This window comes from Cervus canadensis, chromosome 11 (assembly GCF_019320065.1).
Source record: "Cervus canadensis isolate Bull #8, Minnesota chromosome 11, ASM1932006v1, whole genome shotgun sequence".
Taxonomy (NCBI): Eukaryota; Metazoa; Chordata; class Mammalia; order Artiodactyla; family Cervidae; genus Cervus; species Cervus canadensis.
In genome coordinates, this window is record NC_057396.1 from 51563348 (window position 1) to 51583894 (window position 20547).

Sequence of the window (20547 nt, forward strand, 5' to 3'; positions counted from 1 at the left end):
CCCCCCCCCGCCAAAATCATTATTTTCCCCTTAGGTTCATTAGTATGGTACATGCTTGTTATGGGTTGAATTGTGTCCACCCCAAAAGAAGTTGAAGTCTAACTCCTAGCGCCTCATAATGAAATTTGGAAATAGGGTCTTTTCAGTGGTGACCAAATTAAAATGAAGTCATTAGGTAGACTCTAATCCAACATGACTGGTGTCCTTCCTTATAAATGGGAAATTTGGACACGAGATAGACAGATCCATAGGGAGAACACATGTGAACACAAAGGTGTAGATCATGGTGTTGTGTTATAAGCCAAGGTCAAAGATTGCCAGCAAACCACCTGAAGCTAAGGAGAAAGGCACAGGGCAGATTCTCCTTCACAGCCCTCAGAAGGACCCAGCCCTGATGACACAGATCTAGCCTCCAGATCTGTGAAACAATAAATTTCTGTGTTTAAGTTTGTGGCAGTTTGTGGTAGTTTGTTACGGCAATCCTAGCAAACATATTCTATTAATGGATTTCCTAATGTTAAACCACCTTCATATTCCTGGAATCAATCCCACTTGGTTTTGGCTGGCTCCTAAGAATATCCAGGATACTAACAAAATATAAGTAGTGTTTCAGAGTAGCATGGAATTGAGAGCAATTCAGAGTTCATGTTTGTCTTTCATATCCCTGTTTTCCATGGTGTCTGCTCTCCCCTTGAGTTCAACATGGCTCTCCCATTTCCTGAGCTCTCAGGAGAATACCGTTAGTTCTTTGTGTCCTGAAAAGTTCTGTGTGTCCAGCTCTACTCCTCTCCCTTGAGATCCCATGCCCTTGGCTAGATGGCCATGGGGGAATTGGTTAATGAGATCACTTGAGTATTCCACCCCAAGACACCAAGCTCCGGTATTGAGCCACTCCCCTTGCCAGCAGGTGAAAGTAAAAACGTTAGTTGTTCAGTCGTGTCTGACTCTTTGTGACCCAATGGGTGGTAGCCCGCCAGGCTCCTCTGTTCATGGAATTCTCCAGGCAAGAATACTGGAGTGGCTAGTCATTCCTGTCTCCAAAGGATCTTCCTGACGCAGGGATTGAACCTGGATCTCCCACATTGCAGGCAGATTCTTTACCGTTCAGTGGCTAAGATTTCACCCTCCTAATGCAGGTGGCCTGGGTTCAACCCCTGGTCAGGGAACTAGATCCTTCACACCGCAACTAAAAAACAACACATGCTGCAACGAAGGTCGAAGATCCAGCATGCAGCAGATAAGACCTGGCACAGCTAAATAAATATTAATATGGAAGAAGAATTTCACTTGGGAAACTCTGTTACATAGAGGAGCAGTGAAGATAGGGGTCTGCTGTCCTGCCGCACAAAAGCTTCTCTCCAGGGCTCTGGTGGGGAGGAGGCTATGAAGTCCTGCAGAACTAGGAGGAGGGAACTAGCACAGCTCTGGGTGACAGAGACTCTCTCAAGAGAAGTGGAAAGGGCTGCCTTGTGAGGGAATGAGGCACCCATTTACAGGAGGATGTAGCAGAGGTGGGGCAGCCAGTCAAAGAGTCATCAGAGGTGAAGAGGAGGAGGGGGAGAGAGGAGGAGGGGAAGGGCACAAGAGTGGAGTCAGACAGGGTAAATAGGATCCCAGGTCTGCCATTTCCTAATTGTTGGACTGGGGCATCTCCCTGAGGCTCAGTTCTGTCATCTGTAAAATGGGGCTAATGAGAGCTCCTGCCAAGGGTGGTTGTGAGAATTAAATGGGAAAAGCGCCTACACCGCAGGCCCCGTGATGGCACCACTTGGTGAATCAGCTTATAACAACCAACCAGCAGGGACCGGGAGCCAGAGCATCATCAGAGCCCCACCCCTTCCCCCCACTTTTTTGGGGAGACCAGGCTCTTCCTGGCTTGTCTGGAAACCTCCCTCCCAACCCCCAACAAGGGCAAGGCCAATGCCTCTCCCACTCCACCAGACTGGGTGCCCTGGACAGGTCACTGTCCCCCTCTAGGTCTTTTTCCTCATCTGCTAGAGAAGGTGGGAGCTGCCAGAGATGGGCTCTGGGGTCGGTCCTTCCAGTTCTAACATCCTAGGATGGCTGGGCTTCTGAGTAGCCATGTATACATGTCTCTGCTCCTGGGGACCCAGTGTCGTCACAAAACGAGGGGTTTGGGCTAGATGAAAATGGTACCCGCTAAGCCCTGCTGAACACTAATTCTCAGCCAGGGCCCACTCTAGGTGCTTTATGTTACTCAGTCCATTTAATCCCCACAACAACCCCGTGGTGTGGTGCTACTATCATCATTTTATAGGTGAGGTGACTGGGACACAGAGAGTGTGGGTCACTTGTCCAAGATCACACAGCTAACATGAACCCAGGTGTGAGTCCAGAACATATTCTTGCAACTACCACGAAACTGTATTTCAGAGTGTTGTGGCTCTCACACTCTGAAATACATAAAGGGGGGCTAAGCATCCTGTGAACTCTACCCTTGTGAGGGCTGAAGCAGCCACATTTTCTCAGCCAGGACCCCAGCTTCACTATGAACATGTGGGAGTTGCCCAGCCCAGAGGCAGGGCTGCTCAACATCCTACATGAGGGTGCCCACCACTTACCTATACCTGATCATCACTCACTTCTGCTAGAAGCCCATTTTACAGACAGAAAAATGAGGCTCTGAAAGGATAGTGGACTTGTTTGTATCACACAGCGAGTAACTGGCAGAGTGAGGACCCGAGCCCAGAGCTCCCTGGCTTCACCCAGCAGTACTGTCTTTCCTAGAATAAGCCTCAACCTCATCTGCCTGCAGACTCCACCACCAACCCGAGAGGAAGCATGAGTTTAGGGCCCTGGAAGAGACACTGGCCAGGTGGGGATGCTGAAGAAGGGGGTAGGGCTTTGTGGTGAGACATGGCCTTAGAGCCAAGCCTGATACCAAGATGTGCCATGTACAGAGGCAAGGAAGAGCCTTTCAGACTGTGCAGATCCCCACTAGATGAGGTCTGAGTGCAGGGAAGCTGGGAGCCCTTGAGAGGAACACTGAGAGCCTGGCTGCATCCCAGGGCAGGGGCAGTGCCGTGGGGTCTGCCTGGGACAGTCAGCCAAGGGCACAGCCTTGGACCATTGTTTTGTGGGCACTGGGTCGTGGCTACATACTTGCAAGTCTCTGTAAAGGACTGGAGCTACACCTGGGGGTGGGGGGTGTCTGGGAGGCCTGGGACAGAGGCTATGAAGAGGCTGGGTTAGTCAGAGTGACTTAGAGGTAGATGACATTACCTAAGACTGGGATCACTGGGCTTTCCAGGTGGTGCTAGTGGTAAAGAACCCTCCTGCCAATGCAGGTAGATGTAAGAGATGCAGGTTCTAGCCCTGGGTAGGGGAGATCCCCTGGAGAAGGAAATGGTAACCCATTCACGTACTCTTGCCTGGAGATTCATGGACCAGGAGCCTGGTGGGCTACAGTCCATAGAGTCGCATAGAGTCCTACACGACTGAAATGACTTACTGTGGAGGGGAACATAGGAGAGAGAGATGGTGGGTCTGAACTTCTCTATCTTCGAAGTTGGCTGACCTAGGCCTCTGATGAGCATAATAAACACATCCGTCCTGCCATCCCAGAGCCCCTACTGTGTGCCAGGACTGGTCACTCACAAACCTTCTCTATCTTATTTGGGAAATATGCCCCTCCTTCTGTCCTCCCATCATTGCACAAGTAAATAAATACTCGATCTGGGTCTGGAACCAGCTTTCCCCATTTGACAAAGGCCCTCTTTGTGCCCCCAGGGGTCTGGGTCTGGCTCCTCCATCCTGAATTTTGGGAATGGATATGGACATGAAAAGGCGCTTTCCTGGTGGCTCCCACCAGGGGAAAATCTGCCTGCAATGCAGGAGACCCAGGTTGGACACCTGGGTCTGGAAGATCCCCTGGAGGAGGAAACCAGCAGTCTTGCCTGGAGAATCACACGGACAGAGGAGCCGGGCGGGCTACAGTCCATGAGGTCGAAAGAGGTGGGACACGACTGAGTGACTAACACACACATACACACAAACAAACATGGAGATGGGGAAGAGATGGGTGCTCGCCTCTTCTTTTCTCAGCCCCCGCCTCAGTGCCAGCCTCGGCATCTCCCCTGGAGATGTCGGGAGGAAGGGACGAGAGAACACGGGCCCGATCAAGCGGTCGAGGGTCGGGCTGAGCCGCGCGGGCCCCCAAATTCTCTCCTACTTTCCAGCGGGAACTCCGCAGCCACCTCACGCCCGGGTGGCTTCGGTGCTCGACACCAGTTCGCATGCGCATCAATCCTGTCCCTCCAGCCCCGCTGGAAACCACGCCCCCGTCCCCAGCTGGGCGGAGGCCGCGGGGCGGGGCGGGCCGCCCGGGGAGTCCTAGCTCGAGCCCCCGCCCCAGGCCAGCCCCAGCCGATCGCGGGCCGGAGCCGGAGGCCACTAAGGTGGGGAGGCCCAGCCTCTGTTCCGGTGCCGGCGCCGAGCGCTGCATCCCCGAATCCGCTGGACCCGCGGCGGCGCGGCAGGTGGGAGACGCTGAGCAGAGGGAGGTGTGTGCGAGCGCGCGGGTGTTCCTGTGTGTTTCGGGGGGTGTGTGTGCGGGTGCATTGCGGGGCAGCGGGTGCCCTGTGAGCACGAATCGGTGGGTGTGGGGGTGCACATCCCGCCGCGGGGAGGAGGTGAGCGCTGGCTTTGAGGCCCCGGGGGGGCGGGGATCGCCTGGATCCGCCCCGGCCCCCGGGGCTCTCCCCACCCCCACCCGCGGCGAGGGGCGTCTTCCCACTGCACCTGGGTGTTCCCGAGCTGTTTTCCTAGTTCAGACCCGCTAGGGGGTTAGCTCCCGTGGCTTGACGGGCTCTTCCCCTCCTCTTCCTCAGAATTCCCCTTTCCTGTCCCTTCCCAGACCTCCACCCTTTCAATTCGACTACCCTTCCCGGGTGCCTCCCCATCCCCCGTCCCTGGCGGCTTGGGAAAAGGGGCAAGGCCAAAGCCGGTTCCCTTCCTGACCCTCTTGCCAGGTTGAATAGGGGCCTTTTTCCTGGGCTGCAGGGCTTGGATGTGTGTGTGAGGGGGCCGGGGAGGCAGGCAGAACTGGGGGAGAATGGGTCTTGCGCTTCTCGGATCATGCCTCCCTCCTTCAGAGTTGGGAGTCTGAGGAGACCCACCAGGGTTCAAGAGGTGAAGCAGGACGTATGATTAACAGGTGCCAAGTTCTCTCCAGGCTTCACTTCCTGTGGTGGGAGTCAACCCAGACCCCACAGGGTTGAGGAGAGTGGGACTCAGAGGGTGGAGTGAGCTACTCTCGCTATCAGGACTGCTAAACCAGAATTTTGTACCTGAGTTGGCCTGGCTCTCAAATCAGAATCCTTTCCCTACACCAGCAGCTAGAGAGAAGTGCCAGGGCAATTATTTTTAGGATTCTGGGGAGGGAGAAATCTGGGCAGACTTCCTGGAAGAGAGGGAGTTTGAGAGAGGGGCTCAGCCTACCCATACATGTGTGAGGACTCCTGAGGGAGCTATTATTCTGCTGCAAGGATTGAGACCCTCCTACCCAGGGTCTTCCAGCTTGGCCTTTGCTGCAGTCTGGAGTCCCCGGGGTGGGGGTGGGGAGACCTGGCTGCTTTCCCTGCTGAGGGCGGGGCAGGGTGGACCCAACTGTTGCTGCTTCAGGCCAGAGCTGGGAGCCAGGACATCTAGGTGTTTAGGTGGGGTCATTAGCCTGAGGAACCTCTCTTCTGACTGATGAAGTGGATGGGTCAAACCCAAAAGCCCCTGCCAGAGTTGCACCCAGTGCTGGGAGCCAGCCCCTGCCCAGGAGCCGGGCAAGGTTTCACTGTGAAGGTTTCATCGGTGCTGGGTGCTGAAGGATGAAAAGTTCACCAAGCAGAAAAGAAAGGGCAGGGCACTGCAGGCCTGGGAATAGATGGGTGAGGGCCTGGAAGCATGCAAACTGCATGTGGTCCAAGGGTAGGGGCAAGAATGACAGCGAAGCCTGGCGAGCCACAGTGGATGGGGTCCCAAAGAGCTGGACATGATTTAGGGACTGAACAACGACCAAAAAGGGCATTAGATCATCAGATGTGTGGCTCTGTGGTGGGTGAGTTGCTCTGGAGGCCAGTGAGCAGAGGGCCAGAGCAAGGAGAAGCCCCCTTCTCTTTCCCCTTGCCTCTCTCCTTCCCAGCTCCCCACCCAGACTTGGCTTGGCACCCCAGGGGGGGATCTGATAGGGCTTCCCATGGGAGAGGGGTGGAGCATGGGAAAGGGTTTCTGGGGGAGCCCTTTCTGAGTTGGGGCCACCACTGGGGATAGAGCAGGTTTGGGGAAGTTGATGAGATGTGAGAGGCCTGTGGGTTTTGGGGGGTGGGGGGATGACGTCCAGGACACTGATCCCAGACCAGTGCTGTCTCTGGCTGCGTCTACCCTTGACATCCCTGCAGGCTCCCGGGACAGCCCTGGAGCTCTGGTCCCTGATTGGGAGGCCCTCTTGGAGCCCCCAGTGGGCGCTGCAAACCCTGCCTCTGTGACCTCTCCTACCTGCAGGGCCTGACATTGTGTCAAGCTTCCTCCGAGCTGAGACTGGCTCTGCATGTGACCTTGAGGCAGGGAACTTCCCGAGAGGCTCAGTTTCTTCATCTCTGAAATGGGGATAAATGCTGCCTAAACATAGGGATTCAGGGGTTGATGATAAAGTTAATTTGTATCACTGAAAGTGCTTTACAAAGTACATGGTGTTTAGTCGTCATTATAACTAATAATAACTAACCGCATCACTTAGTCCTTTCTTCCCTGGGGGAGGAACAGCCCAGAGGAAGGAGGGGCCAACTTTGGGAGAAGGGTGAAAGGAAAGAGGAAGCCCCTCTTGGCTTCTGTGGTTGGAAACTGTGGCCCTCAACCTGCTCCCGTGGGTGGGCTCGCTGTCTGGGGCCAGGCAGGCAGGAGATCTGTCCTCTGTTGGTCTTCTGACCTCTCCCCGGCCTTCCTCTGCCCTCCTCGCCCCCTCCCTCCCGTGTACTCTAGTGTTCTGAGTGCCTTTAAAAACCCCTCCACTCCACTCCTCTAGCCCCTCCAGAGACCTCTCTGCCCCTTCATGCCTTCCCTTTCTACTCAAAACATTCCTTGACTGGCAATAGCCTGCCCCCGCCCCGGGCCTTATCTTCAGGACCCCCCCCCTCCCCCTACTCTGCAGAATCTCCTCCTCCCTGGGTTGATGGTGAGGCCCTGGGATTGCCTCACTTGCTTTGGCCTCAGGCCTTGCCTTTCCCTGCTCGCTAATGGCAAAATGGGCCAAGTCCCTTTGGGGTTCTAATCCAGGATGTTTTAGGAAGCTAGCCTTCAGGCTTGGAGGTAGGAAATTGCGCAATGTGAGCATTTGCTTGCCTGTAATGGCCTGAGTTCCTGCTCCCTGTTCTAATTGCTCAGGGCTGTGTTTCCAGGGGCTCTGGCTTTCCCGAGGCTGCGGGTGTGAGGGAGGGTGCCACAGGCTGAGGCATGGTGGCCTGTGGGTGTGGACTGTGGTTTTCTGCCGCAGCGGTGGCTGTGGTCAGCTCTGGGACAAGGGGGCTGGTGGCCGGAGCAGACCAAGCCCATCCATGGGTACCCAGCTGGCCAGCACTGTCAGGGTGTGCCCTGATGACCTCAGGACCTTGCAGCCCGGGGGAAAAAAGGCAGAGTCTGTTGGCCTCATCAGCCAGCCCCAGCCTCAGAGCCCCCTGCTGGGTACTTCTGCCAAGAGGGCAAGGTGGTGGCAATCAACTGGTTGTTACTAATAATAGTAACTGACACTGAAGTTTGGGGTGACTTTGTTTTCCATGGGAGCAGTTCAAGGAGTAACAGCTTCATCCTCACTCACCCAGTTCCTGGAGCAGGAGAGAGGTATGAGGCTGCATACCTACAGGAACTGTATTCATCGTATTCATAGCCTATTTCTGCTGTAATAAATTAACACAAGTTTAGTGGCTTAAATGGAGTAGGAAATGGCAACAATACTGGCAATCCAGTATTTTTGCCTGGAAAACCCCATGGACAGAGGAGCCTGGTGGGTTACAGTCTATGGGGTTGCAAGGAGTCGGACATGACTGAGTCTCACACACACACATACACACACACACAGAGTGGCTTAAAACCACACAGATTTATTCTCTTACTGTTTTGGAGGTCAAAGGTCTGAAAAGAGTCTTATGGGCTGAAGTCAATGTGTCAGGCTAGTTCCTTCTGGAGGCCCCAGGGCCGCCTCTGTTCCTTGTGGGTGTCCATGTTCCTCATGACCCCTCACTCCATCTCTCTACTTCCCTAGTCCCATTGCCTTTTCCTCTTTTGGAGTCAAATCTGCCTCTGCCCTCTTCTTAAGGACACCTGTGATTACATTTAGGATCTCTCCAGATAATCCAGGATAATCTCTCCATCTCAAGTTCTTTAATCACATCTGCAAAATCTTTTTTGCCGTATAAAGTAACATTCGCAGGTTACAGGGATTATGGAGTCGGTGTTTGGGGGACCCGTCATTCACCAACCACAGGAGCCACTGCAGTGTCATTGCAGGTCCCATTCTCAGAGATCCCCCTCCTGGGCACCCACAGCCACTGGCTTCCCTCAGGGGGTCACCCTCAGCGTCTGTCACCCCCTCAGCCTAGAGGCTTCGGCTGGCAGAGCCTGGGCTGCGGCACCTCTGGGGCAGTGTGCTGGTGTGTCCCCATGGGTTACCCCAGTGACCAGACCCCATCCCGGGGTCCTTAACATGCCAGCAGGTTAAGCCTTCCAGCATGCTTGCATGCGTGCTAAGTCGCTTCAGTCGTGTCGGACTCTGCACGACCCTATGGACTATAGCCCCCAGGCTCCTTGGTTCATGGGATTCTCCAGGCAGGAGCCCTGGTGTGGGTTGCCATGCCCTCCTCCAGGGGATCTTCCTGACCCAGAGATCAAGCCTGTGTCTCTTACATCTCCTGCATCGGCAGGTGGGTTCTTCACCGTTGACACTCCCTGGGAAGCCCCTTCCAGGGAGGAGTGCATCTCAGACATTGATTCGCTAACTCTAGTGTCATGTAGGGTCACTTGATCCCCACCATCACCCGGGAGGGCCAGGCTGGGAGGCCCATTTTGCAGATGAGTGCATCAAGGCCGACTGGGGCTAAGTCCTGCCTGCAGGAGAGAGGGGTGAGGGGAGCCGGAGTCGGGACAGGTTGGGCCAGAGAGCAGGAGACTGCCTTTTACAGATGAGTCAGAGCCCTGAGGCACAAGGAAGGTAACCGATGTGCTCCTCCTGGGCCTCTGTCTCCCTGTCTGAGGATGAGCGTGCAGACGGGATGTTCTGAGGCTCTGCTTCTCCCCTTGGGCCCAGGGAGGAGGAGGCGCTGACATTGCCTTCAAGGCTGCCTTGGGGGGAAATGTGACATGGGGCAGAGCAGAACATGGAGCCCAGAGGTGCTGCCAACAGGTTCCTCGCCCCAGAAGATGAGTTTGTCTTCTGGGAGGTGGGAAGCCTCCTAGTGCCTCCAAGGAAGGACTCGCAGCCAGCCAACCAGAGAGTGCCTGGCTGTGTGCTGTGGACCCCGCCCCAGTGTTGGGTCTCCATTTGGTCTCTCTAGCCAAGTCTCTCCATTTGGTCTCTCCATGCTCTGGGGGCCGTTTCTGTAGCCTGGTCTCCCTGCCTGCCTCCTGGCCTCCTTACCATCCAACCGTCTTGTAAACTGTCCAGCAGTCCAGCTCACTTACTGAACCCTCGCTGGTCTTTCAGGGCCCCCATGACCCTGCTGTGGCAGTGTGGCCTGCAAGCCCCTTCTTTCTCCTTTTCCCCCACGCCCTGTCCTCCAGCCTTGCCTAAATGGTTGTCTCCTCCCAGAAGGTTACATCTTCCTCCAAACCTTCCACTTGTGTCTGGAAAAATTGCAGGCTTGGAACTCCTGCTTTGATGCTGCCTCCTCCGTGAGGCTTTCCTGCCCTATCTGAATGAATCACTGTCCTGTTAGAGAGCTCTCTCCACCCGGTGCTGGGGTCACTGTCCTCCACCAGGCTGACCTCCCGGTCTGAGCCCTGTCTGACTCCTCAGTGCCGCCTTGCCAGGAGCAGAGCAGATGTGTGAAGGCTGAATGGGGGCATGCAGCTGACAGTGATGAGTGGGTCACTGTCTTTGCTTGAGGGAGGGGGTGCTTGGCCAGGCAAAGCAGAGCTCTGGCATGAGACGGGCCCCTGACTATCCTGAATGCATCTCTTCCATCTCAGAGCTCATCTGTGTGATGGGAAGAGTAGAGCTCACTTCTGAGTGTGTGCAAGAGCTTGATGCAGGAATTGAGCCTCAGTTTCCCAGTCTGAGAAATGGGTACCATCCCCACCAGGTTTCCAGCCTTGAGCTTTGGAGGCAGGTGGTGCTAGGGGCAGAGACTGCCTATGCAGGAAGCAGGAAAAGAGGCCATTCTGGTGACAAACAACATAGCTCATGGGAGAAAAGCAAGAAGCATCCCCCTCTCCACCATTCAACAGTGAGAGCCTGCAGGCCAGAGAGGGCAGGAGCTGGCCTGAGGTCTCACAGTGCAGGAGAGCTGAGGCAGCTTCAGTGACCCGATCAAGTCTCATTATTGTCAGGTTGTTACCCTTGTGCCGAGTGGGCACACCTGTGACCTGCAGCCCCAGGGGTCCCCCCACCCCACCCCCTCTCCCCAGTAGAACAGAGAAGGGCAGCAGCGCAGGTGCTCAGCTGCACCCCCCCACCCCCCACCCCTCCTCGGCATCTTCTCACCAGGATGTGGTGGTGGCCTGGGTTTCAGACCCAGTGATTTTCAGCGCCCAAACCAGCTGCTTGCCCTGCCAGAGGCTGAACCTTGGCCCGCCTGCTGCCCAGGAAGGTTTCCAGCTCATCCTGGCCCTGCCCACGCCCGGCAGATCCGGCTGGATCTCACCTGCTTGCTGAGGTGTCCCAGCCCCGTCTGCGCAACACCCGGGTCTCAGTGGGACCGACCAGGGTCAGAGGCCCAGGGGCTCAGCAAGAGCCGCACAGCGAGCCGGCTCCGAGGCTGACTTTCCCCTCAGATACACTGCAGAGGACGTCAGTGCCCCAGGATCACTGTCCCCCAGGACCAGGGCGAGAGGTTCTGCACCCACAGCATGCCTGGCCCTCCCCTCCAGGCCCCCTCATCCTTAGCACAGGACATTTGGTTGGGTTTATGTATTAGAAAGATCACTGCGGCTGGGTGGAGACTGGATTAGACAAAGACGCGATAAGGGGAGGGCAGTGGAGAAGAAAGACAGGATTTCCCAGCCACGATGCCGCCTGCTCAGCTAACCTTGGCTGGAGTGACTCATGGAACCTGGCCCCCCGGCTCTGCTGCCGGAGCCCGGCTCACCCTCCTCCCGCGCTCTCCCTGCTGCCATTATCCCTCGGCCCGTGTGAAGGGAGGGAGACGGTCCTGGAGGCCAAGTACAACCACAGTAGGACGGAGGGATGTGTTGATGGTGGCTTATGGGGCAGAAGGGGAACAGGAAGGGCTGTCAGATAAATGGGCATAAACAGTTGATAAAATGCAATCCGTGCAAAGAGCCAGGCAGTCATCAGGCCCTGGGGCTCCTGGCCCCCTCCCTGGCTGCTGGCCCTTCCCGCCCTGACTCCCAAGAGGCTCTCCCTGGCTCGCATTACTGCTTCAGCATCTGACCCTCGGTATCTCCCCTCCACGCCCCCTTGGCTTCCCCAGTGAAAGCCCATTTCCTGCAGAGCCAGTTCTGCTAGCTTTCCCCACTCCGAGATCTGCTTCCACCCTGCCCCCCACCTTCTGGCTGTTACCTGGGGCTCTTCTGCCCTCCCTCCACCTGGAGTGCATCCTGTCCCTCTCCCCTGCCCATCCCTGCCTAGCCTTCCAGCCCTGCTCTGTCCAGTTCCATCTTGAAGAGACCACCACCATCCTTCCCTCCCCTAGTCTTGGTCTGCGTCTGTCCCCTGTACCCCTCTTCCTCGGGACTGGACTACTTGGGGGATCTGATCCCCTCCTGTGAGCTCAGGACCAGCCCAGAGGTATGCCAGTGAAGATGAGAACATTCATTGACTGTTCCCTGAATTCTAAGACACAGCTGTTTGGCCCTTCCCTGGTCATATGGCAAAGGAGCAGGGGCCCTGTGGCCTGGTGTGGGCTGTGGTGGGAGGTTGAGGAAGGGTAGGTGTGCTTTGCCTGTCGGGCATCCTTGGCTCCTTCAGCTGGCCCTGGATTACTCCCGTTCTGCCAAGCCACGCTGCAGCATGGGCACCCACAGAGGGGTGTGGGGATGGGGGCCCAGAGGAGGGACCCCCCCACAGCGAGCCCTCTTGTGGTCTCCCTTTCGCTCCCACAGCTGGCTGGCCCCCAAGGAGGGGTTGTCTGCCTCCCACCCAGCTCTGGAACGTGTCTGCTGTCATTCACACGTGAGCACACAAGCTCTCTGACCTGCTTTCTGGTTTTTCCGCCCTGGTCTCGTCCTTCCGCAGTGCATTCTCCGTGTGGCAGCAGGTGGATCTCAGGTCCCTCCCCTGCTCAGCACCCTTCCCACCCTTCCATCAGCTCAGGATGAAGCCCGATCCCCTTCCAGGACCTCTGACTGGGTCCTGAGCAGCCTCGCCTGTGGTCTCCTCCCGCAGCCCCACTGCGGCTCTGCCTGAGCTGAGTTCCTTCCCCAAGTGCCCTGCCTGCCCTCAGGGCCCAGAGCAGCTCCCGAGCCTGGTGCCTGGCCGGCTGGTGCTCCCTTCTCAGAGAGGGAGCTTTGGAGTTTGTGCCCAGTGGGGTGTGGGGCTGCCACCCCCACCTTGTGGGTCCTCTCTTAGGGTTGAGCACTTCAAGGGTCAAAGCCACAAGTGACCTGTGAGATGGAGAAGGAGGCTCGCAGGAGGTCACAGCCTGTGCATGAAAGGCCAGAGGCCAGGACTCTGACCCAGCCTGGGCTCTTTCCCTTCTCCAGACCCCCTGGGTCATCTTGGGTGCCAGGCGGGACCCTACACATATGTAATGTCCAGTCTGTCAGGCTGGGCTGCGAGGGACCCAGAACTGGTGAGATCGGGGTCACTAGATTCAGCAAGCCCTTTTTCCTGGGGTATTGCACTGACTTTTTCTGTTTATGATTTTTTTTTTCTGTTTATGATTTTTATTAAATCACAGCTGACCTACAGAACGATGCATAAGTCATAGACATACAGCTCTGTGACCCTTCCGCGTGGCCACCACCCAGATCAAGGAGCAGTATTACTGGAATCCCAGAAGCCCCCTCTTACCCCTTCCAGTCACTACCCCTAAAGACAGCCACCATCCTGCCTTATACTCACCATAGGTGACTTAGGGCTGCTTTCCAATTTTCCATCAGTGGAATCACAGCATTGCTTAATAATCTGCCCATTTTCACTGTGTGTAATATTCCATTAAGCACCACGTTCATCCTTTCTTCTGGTGATAGGCATTTGAGTTGTTTCTAATTTTCGGCTGTAAGAAATACTTCTGCGCTAAACATTCTTGTATTTATTTTTTTGTTGTTGGTGAATATGTGCACGTGTTTCTGTTCAGTGTATACTTATGAGTAGAATCACTGAGTGATTAAGCATGCCTTTGTTCAGCCTTAATTAATACGGTCAAACGGTTTTGCAAAGTGGTTTTACCAGTTGATACTCCCACCACCAATGTGGAAGAGCTGGACTTGGGAGAGAGAGAGCGTATGTATGTGTGTATGTCTCTTCCTGCAGCTGTTCTGACCAGGGTATAATGGTATCTCACTGTGCTTTTAATTTGTATTTCCTTGATGATTAGTGAAGTCGAGCACTTTCCTTTTTGTCTGTTGACCGTTTGGATATGCTTTTTCTAATGTTTTCTTCAAAAAGCTTTGTTGTTTTACCTTTCAGTCAGATTTGCAGTCTGTGTGAAATTGCTTTTGTGTATGGTGTGAGGTTGGGGTTACAATGAAGCTTTTCCCACAAGGATAGCTAGTCTACTGAGCACCATGAGTTGAAAAGATCATCCTTTCACTAAGGCACTGTGATGTCACCTTTTGTCAAAATCAGATGAACTTTCTAGTCTGTTCCCTTGGTCTGTTTGTCTACCCTGTGCCAGCCCCACACTGTGTCGGTTACTAGAGCTTTGTGAAAGGTCTTGTTAACCGTGACTGTGGGTCCTCCAGCTTGCTCTTCTCCAAATGGCCTTGGCCCTCTGAACACTGGCTCTGTTATCCCAGCTCTCAGAGGAAGCCCCACGGCTCAGAAAGGTAGTGTGACTTTCCCCTGCCACACAGCTCTGGAATGCAGTCTCGTTCTCGCCTACACCACCAGGAACTTAGATTTCTTGAAATCAATTTCCTTCTTCCTTGATACTTTTTAAAGGAAACCGTGTGTTTACTGTAAACGGAAAGTCAGTATTACTCTCCATAAATACGGGGTAACTGGAAGGATCTTAAAAAGTAAGTTAAAACAACAGAAAAATCCATTCAGTTCCAGCCAGGTGCTGTTGCTCTGAGCCTGGGCCTGGCTCCTCTTTTGTTAAGTTGATGGGCAAGGGCTGTGAGGGAGTCAAGATTCGCCGGACCAAGCTGAGTTCTCCTTGCAGGGAATAACTTTCTTACTGACAGCTATTGCCACATGGGCTTCCCTGGTGGTTCAGATGGTCAAGAATCCGCCTGCAATGCGGGAAACTGGGCTCGATCCCTGGGTTGGGAAGATCCCCCCTGGAGGAGGGAATGGCAACCCACTGCAGGGAATTCTTGCCTGGAGAATCTCCATGGATAGAGGAGCCTGGGGGCTGCAGTCCAAGGGGTCTCAAAGAGTCAGACACAATTGATCGACTCAGCACAGCACAAAGCATTTTAGAGCGCCCCCTAAAATGATCCCAGTGCTAAGCCAGAGTGCGCTTGGGGAAAAGCTGGAGGCTTGGGGTCCAGCTGACGGGCTGCAGGTTTTGTACATGCTCCTTGATGTCCTCATCTGAAAAATGAGACTAAAACTCTCTCCTGTTTTCCCCCTGGCTGCAGTGGCTGAACTGTCCAGGGCAGGCTCAGTGGTATTGGGTCCCCCGCCCCCAGCTGGCTCCGTGAGGCCTGCTGCAAGATGAGCCCTTACTCTGCCCGTGTACCGCTGGCCTGCCCCCACCACCGCCAGCAGGTCCAGGGACAGCAGAGCTGGCCAGCCCTCCCGGAAGGTAGTACACACGGTTTCCAAGGTGAAGCTAGACGGAGCTCCTGTAGGGCAGATGCCACCCCAGACACTGGAACCAGGAAGGACGGATAGCAGCGGCTCAGAGGGCTTAGCAGCTTGCCCCGAGGATACACAGCGCCAAGCCATGCAGCTGGGGTTCAAACTCAGGTCCGACTGACCTACTGGAAGGCTGGGTTCTCTGAGCTCCCTGGCAGGTGCTCCTGTGCCCTTGTTCTGACCCAGGTCAGCGCCCCCAGTCTCCGTCCACAGGACCCCAATGTGCCAGGCTGCTTCTGAGTTTCCTGGTACTTCTCTGCCTCTGAGACTTCGCTTGAGCTATTCCCTCTGGCTGGAGTGGCCTTTCTCTCCTGAAGCACAGCTGACTTCTGGACTCAGGCCTTGTGAAGGCCTCTTTGTGTCCCTCTTGCTGGAACCTCTGAAATGACACATATTCTGTTCTGCCTCTGTCTCTGGACTGCACTAGACCATGACGTTCCATGGGGACAGGAACCCTGAACTGTTGTGGCCTTCCTGTCTGGGGAGGCACGTTGTAGAAGAGCCTCAGACAGCCGCGCTAACACCCCTAGGGGCCCAGAACACAGCGGACAGAAAGTGCTGTTCCTGTTTCATGCGGCCCTATCTCATTTGATCCTCCCAGGGGCCTTGGCGCATTATCTCTTCCTCCCAGACAAGGGCCGTGAAGACCAGAGAGGCGACATGGCTTGTCCAGGTCTCACAGTTTAGGGAGACCAGCTGAGAACACCAGGGCTTTAGCCGTATCTTCTCTGGACAGTCAGGAGCAGGAGGGGAGAGAGAGAGAGGCCCCATCTGGTGAAAAGGGGTGAACCCTGCCCTTCAGGAGACTTAGAGCTGCTGCGGCTCTGATGTGGCAAACTGATCTCCCCTGGGAGTCCTGGCCCCTCTTTGAACCTGTTTTCCCCATCCGCGAAGGAATTCCTCCTGCAACACCTGCCTTGGCCCATTCTGCCCAAATTCACTGAACCTGTTCCCTAAGGTTGGACGTTAGGGACACAGAGAGGAGCTGAACGTGGGTTGTGTCCTGGAGGGCTGCAGGCTGGGAGGCAGATAAGTCATGTGCAGATGGGGTAAACAGCAGGTGCTGTCATGGTGCGGGAGGGGGGGGCGTCCCCGGACTGCAGAGGTGGAAGGAGGAACAGTGTCTGGCAGGTGGGAGGTACTTGGACTAATTCTTGACAGGTGACCAGGAGCTCTCCAGGTGTGCCTGTGTGGATGGAAGAGTGTGTCCAACGGCCCTGAGTGGTCTGCGAGGAGCTTGTGGGAACTTAGGCCCCAGGTGAAGAATTGGGGGAGCAGGGCGTGGGGAGAGGGGCAGGGGCAGAAGGAAGAGGGCAGGCTGGGGGGCAGCTGGGAGGCTCGGGCTGTCCTGTTAGTGCCTCCAACACAATGTAATAGTGCAGAAGACAGGATGTGACCCCGGCTGAGGCCCGGAGAGAAGAGGCCGGGGTTTGGACGCTCGTTTTCCTGGTGACTGGATCATCTGTGCCATCAGTGGTTATGCCTGGAACTCCCAGAGGCTTGGGGTGTTGACCCAGCGGATGGAGTGGGAGGTGACCTTGGGGCAGGTGAAGGGTGCAGGAGGGCAGTCGGCGGGAAGTGCAGCCTGTGCAGAGGCCAGGGCCAGAGAGGCTGGCTTAAGGAGGCCAGGGTCAGCCTGGCGGGCAGAGGTGAGGCTGGAGAGATGGCTGAACTGGGTCAGACCCTCCGCCAGCCAGGCCTGGCCCCTGATCTCCTGGCACTGGGCCCGGCCGAGCTTTCCCCCTCTCGGCCTGCACCTCCCTTCTATCCCCAGGAGCAAACCTTCCCAGCATGTTGGCCGCTGCGAGGCCTGGAGGGCGGCCAGAACCCTCACTCTCCACCGGCCCGGCTGTGTGACCTCGGCCAGCTCGCTCCTCCTCCCTGGGTTCTCTGGGCTCTGAACCCTGGAATTGCTGGAGCTGATTTCTGGGCTCCTCCTGCTTTCAGCTTCTTTGATCTAATTCTTGCAGCTTAAATTGCTTCCTGAGCCGGTCCTACCGGAAACTGGGATGCTAATGGCGCTCCTGGTGGCTGTGTGCCAGAGCTCTGGGGCTGGCTCTCCAGGCTCACATCTCTTTCCTTCAGGCCTCTGACGCTGGGAGGGTGGGTGAGAAGGGGCAGGGTTATTGGCTTTCTCGGTAGGGGGATGGCCAGAGAGGGTGAGGGGTTGGCCTGAGGTCACACAGCAGTGGGACAAGTGGGCCCTGCACGATGTATGGGCAGAAGATGAACTGGCTGCAGGTCCAGAGCAGAGGACGAGCCAGCTCTTTTTTTTTTTTGACGAGCCAGCTCTTGACCCTCGGCAGGCAGGGACCGTCAGCCCTGCCCTCCCTGTCCACCCGTGTCCCACCCTCACTGCCCAGTCTCACCTCCTTCCTTTCCTGTCTCTCCTCTCCATTGAATCCCCTCATCTTTCACTTCCCGTGGGCCTGGCTCAGCCAGGGTATGTGTGGGGTGAGCCCTGCCTGGCCCGGCACTCACCCCCTTTTCTCCTGCACTTTGGGGTCACCAGGCCAAGGTGGAGGCTCCAAAGTCAGAGGATATGGGTTCAAGTCCAGACTGCTGTGGAACTTGGGCACATCGCCTCCCTGCACTAAGCCTCAGTTCTCTTTTCTGAAAGATGGCAACAGTGAAAGGCCTGCCCTGCGGATCCTAAACGTAGACCTCTAGCCGGGTGGTTTGCACATGGCAGGTGCCAGAGAAACGAGGATCTCTCCTGAGAATGAAAGGGGGCTTCTCTACTTCTTCTTCTTCTCTCTGGCCTGCTAAGCAGTCTCCTCAGCCTTTGGTCAATTATACTGGCATCTTCCAGTTACTGAGGCAATATTGTTCCTAATTTGGAGGTGAGAAAATGGGGAATCAGAGAGGCTGAGTGACTTGTTCAAGGTCTCACGGCGGGCGAAGGGTACAGCTGGGACTGACACCCACATCAGTCTTGCTCTTGAACTCATGTCTGCCCTAGAAACCTACCTTGCCTCGGTTTCCCTCAGCTACGCTGGGAAGTCGGGGCCTGTGTCTTTGGGGAGTGGGGCTGATGGTGCTGCCCTGAGCAGGCCCCAGGGTAAGTAGGTTCCGGGGGGCGTGGAGCTACCAGATGGGGTCTGAGGTACACGGGCGGAGATGGGATTGTCTGTCAGGTGCCAGGCTGTCCCAGCATCTGGCAGGGCACTTGCTGCTGCTCCTTCCCCTCCCGGAGCCCTTTCCTGGCCACCTCAGTCCAGTCTGTGTCTCCTGCATTTGGTCAGCACACGGCTGCAAGGTTAGGCTGCTGGACTGCGGGCGCTGAAGGGAGGATGCTTGTGGTGCAGCGCTCTCTGCATTGGGGCCACATGTGGACTCAAACCCAGACTCTGCTGTGGGATTTGGCCCTCGTAAGAAGTGGACCCACTGGTCCTCATCTGGGGCAGGGGCTAGGTGAGGGGTCTAAGCTGAACGCAGGGATATCAGGGTCATCAGCCAGGGGAGGTGAGCGTGGTGTAGCCCTTAGGGAACCCCCGGAGGGGGCTTCCATGGTGGCTCAGACAGTAAAGAATCTGCCTGCAATGCTGGAGACCCAAGTCCAATCCCTGGGTCGGGAAGATCCCCTGGAGGAGGGCATGGCAACCCACTCCAGTAGTCTTGCCTGGAGAATTCCATGGACAGAAGAGACTGGCTACGGTCCATGGGGTTGCAAAGAGTCAGACACGACTGAGCGACTTAACACTTTCTTTGAGGAGGAGGGGAGGTCAGAGAGGGAGATGGGTCAGGACCAGTGCTAGATACCCTTGAATTCCAGGAAGGGGAGACTGACTGTTCAGATGTGTGAGGTGCTCCAGGGTCTGGGAGGCTGTGTGGGAGAATCTGGCTTTGGAATTGGCAGGTCACAAGGTGAGGTTGAGGGTCCTCAGGGGAGGCAAGGTCACCAGGATTAAGGAGAGTGCTCCCTACGGGACTGGAAACCTTGATTCCAGAAGTGCGGTTAAGAAGGCAGAGCCCTGGAGGGAGGAGGCGAAGTGACTGATTGACGGCTGAAGGGGTCTCCAGGGCCGAGGGTTTTCCACACAGGAGAGAGATGATCTCGTGACTCTGGGGGCTTCCCTGGTGGCTCAGACGTAAAGAATCTGCCTGTCAATATAGGAGACCCATGTTTGATCCCTGGATCAGGAAGACCTCCTGGAGAAGGAAATGGTAACCTACTCCAGTGTTCTTGCTTGGAGAATTGCATGGACAGAGGGTCCTGCAGGCTACAGTTCATGGGGTCGCAAAGAATCACACACGACTGAGCGACTAACAACACTTCCTGAGGGTGTGACATCAGCCAGGGGGCTGCTGGATCACCACTAGTCTGACTCTGCCTGGGAGGTCTAGAAAGGCTGGTGGAACAAAGAAAGGGAGGACATGGGTGCGTCCAGGCAGCCCTGATCGCCATTGTGTTTGCACCCCGTTGGCCTGTGGGCCTGGAGTCACCACTGAGCATCACAAATAAGGAAATTCAGGCTGTGGAGTCAGGCTAGTCATTCCTCTTCCCACTCTACTTGTACCAGCTGTGACGTAGGTCTCTCCCCCTCTCTGAGCCTCAATTCTGGCTCACACAATGGGGATGAAGATGCCCACTTCCCAGGGTGTTGGGGAGGGAGTACTCGGGGACCTCCTCCTTCAGGGTCCCACGGGCCTCGAGTTCTCAGGAAGTGATGACCTTCTGATCTTCTGTTCTTACAGGTGCCTGGAGCTGCCCTCTGCTGCCCCGTCTTGGCCTCGCCTCCCGAGGCAGCATCCACCATGTTCTCCTGCGTGAAGCCCTACGAGGACCAGAACTACTCGGCCCTGAAACGGGCCTGTCTGCGCAGGAAGGTGCTCTTCGAGGACCCCAACTTCCCCGCCACTGACGACTCGCTCTACTATAAGGGCAGCCCAGGGCCCACCGTTAGGTGGAAGCGGCCCAAGGTCAGTGTCTGGTCTGAACTGGAGCTGAGGCAGGCAGGCCTAGACCCACCTAGCCTGCAAGGGACAGTGGATGGCTGGGAGGGGTCACTCCAAGGCCCCAGGTGATGCAGAAAGTGGAGGGGCTGACACAGGGCCTGTCTGCTGTCAGATTGCATCTGGATAGGGAGCCAGGAGTTGTTCAGTTGCTCAGTCGTGTCCAATTCTTTGCAACCCCATGGACTGCAGCATGCCAGGCTGCCCTGTCCTTCACTATCTCCTAGTTTGCTCAAATTCATGTCCACTGAGTCAGTGATGCCATCCAACCATCTTATCCTCTGTTGTCCTCTTCTTCTGCCTTCAATTTTTCCCAGCATCAGGATCTTTTCCAATGAGTCGACCGTTTGTATCAGGTGGCCAAAATATTAGAGCTTCAGCTTCAGCATCAGTCCTTCTAATGAATATTCAGGGTTGATTTCCTTTAGGATTGATTGGTTTGA

The 20547-nt window shown here is 55.8% G+C and overlaps 1 protein-coding gene across 2 annotated transcripts in view; it reads left to right on the forward strand.

The window, feature by feature from the left end:
- Positions 1-4328: 4328 nt before the first annotated feature.
- Positions 4329-20547, forward strand: part of CAPN5 (calpain 5) — a 55637-nt gene continuing 39418 nt past the window's right edge. Inside the window, exons 1-2 of one of the 2 annotated variants that reach the window (XM_043482152.1) lie at positions 4329-4523; positions 19847-20071. In XM_043482152.1, the coding sequence (XP_043338087.1) occupies positions 19907-20071 (165 nt within the window). In that variant the 5' untranslated portion in view covers positions 4329-4523; positions 19847-19906. The remainder of the gene's footprint in view (positions 4524-19846; positions 20072-20547) is intronic. The other variant, XM_043482151.1, reaches the window with a different exon arrangement.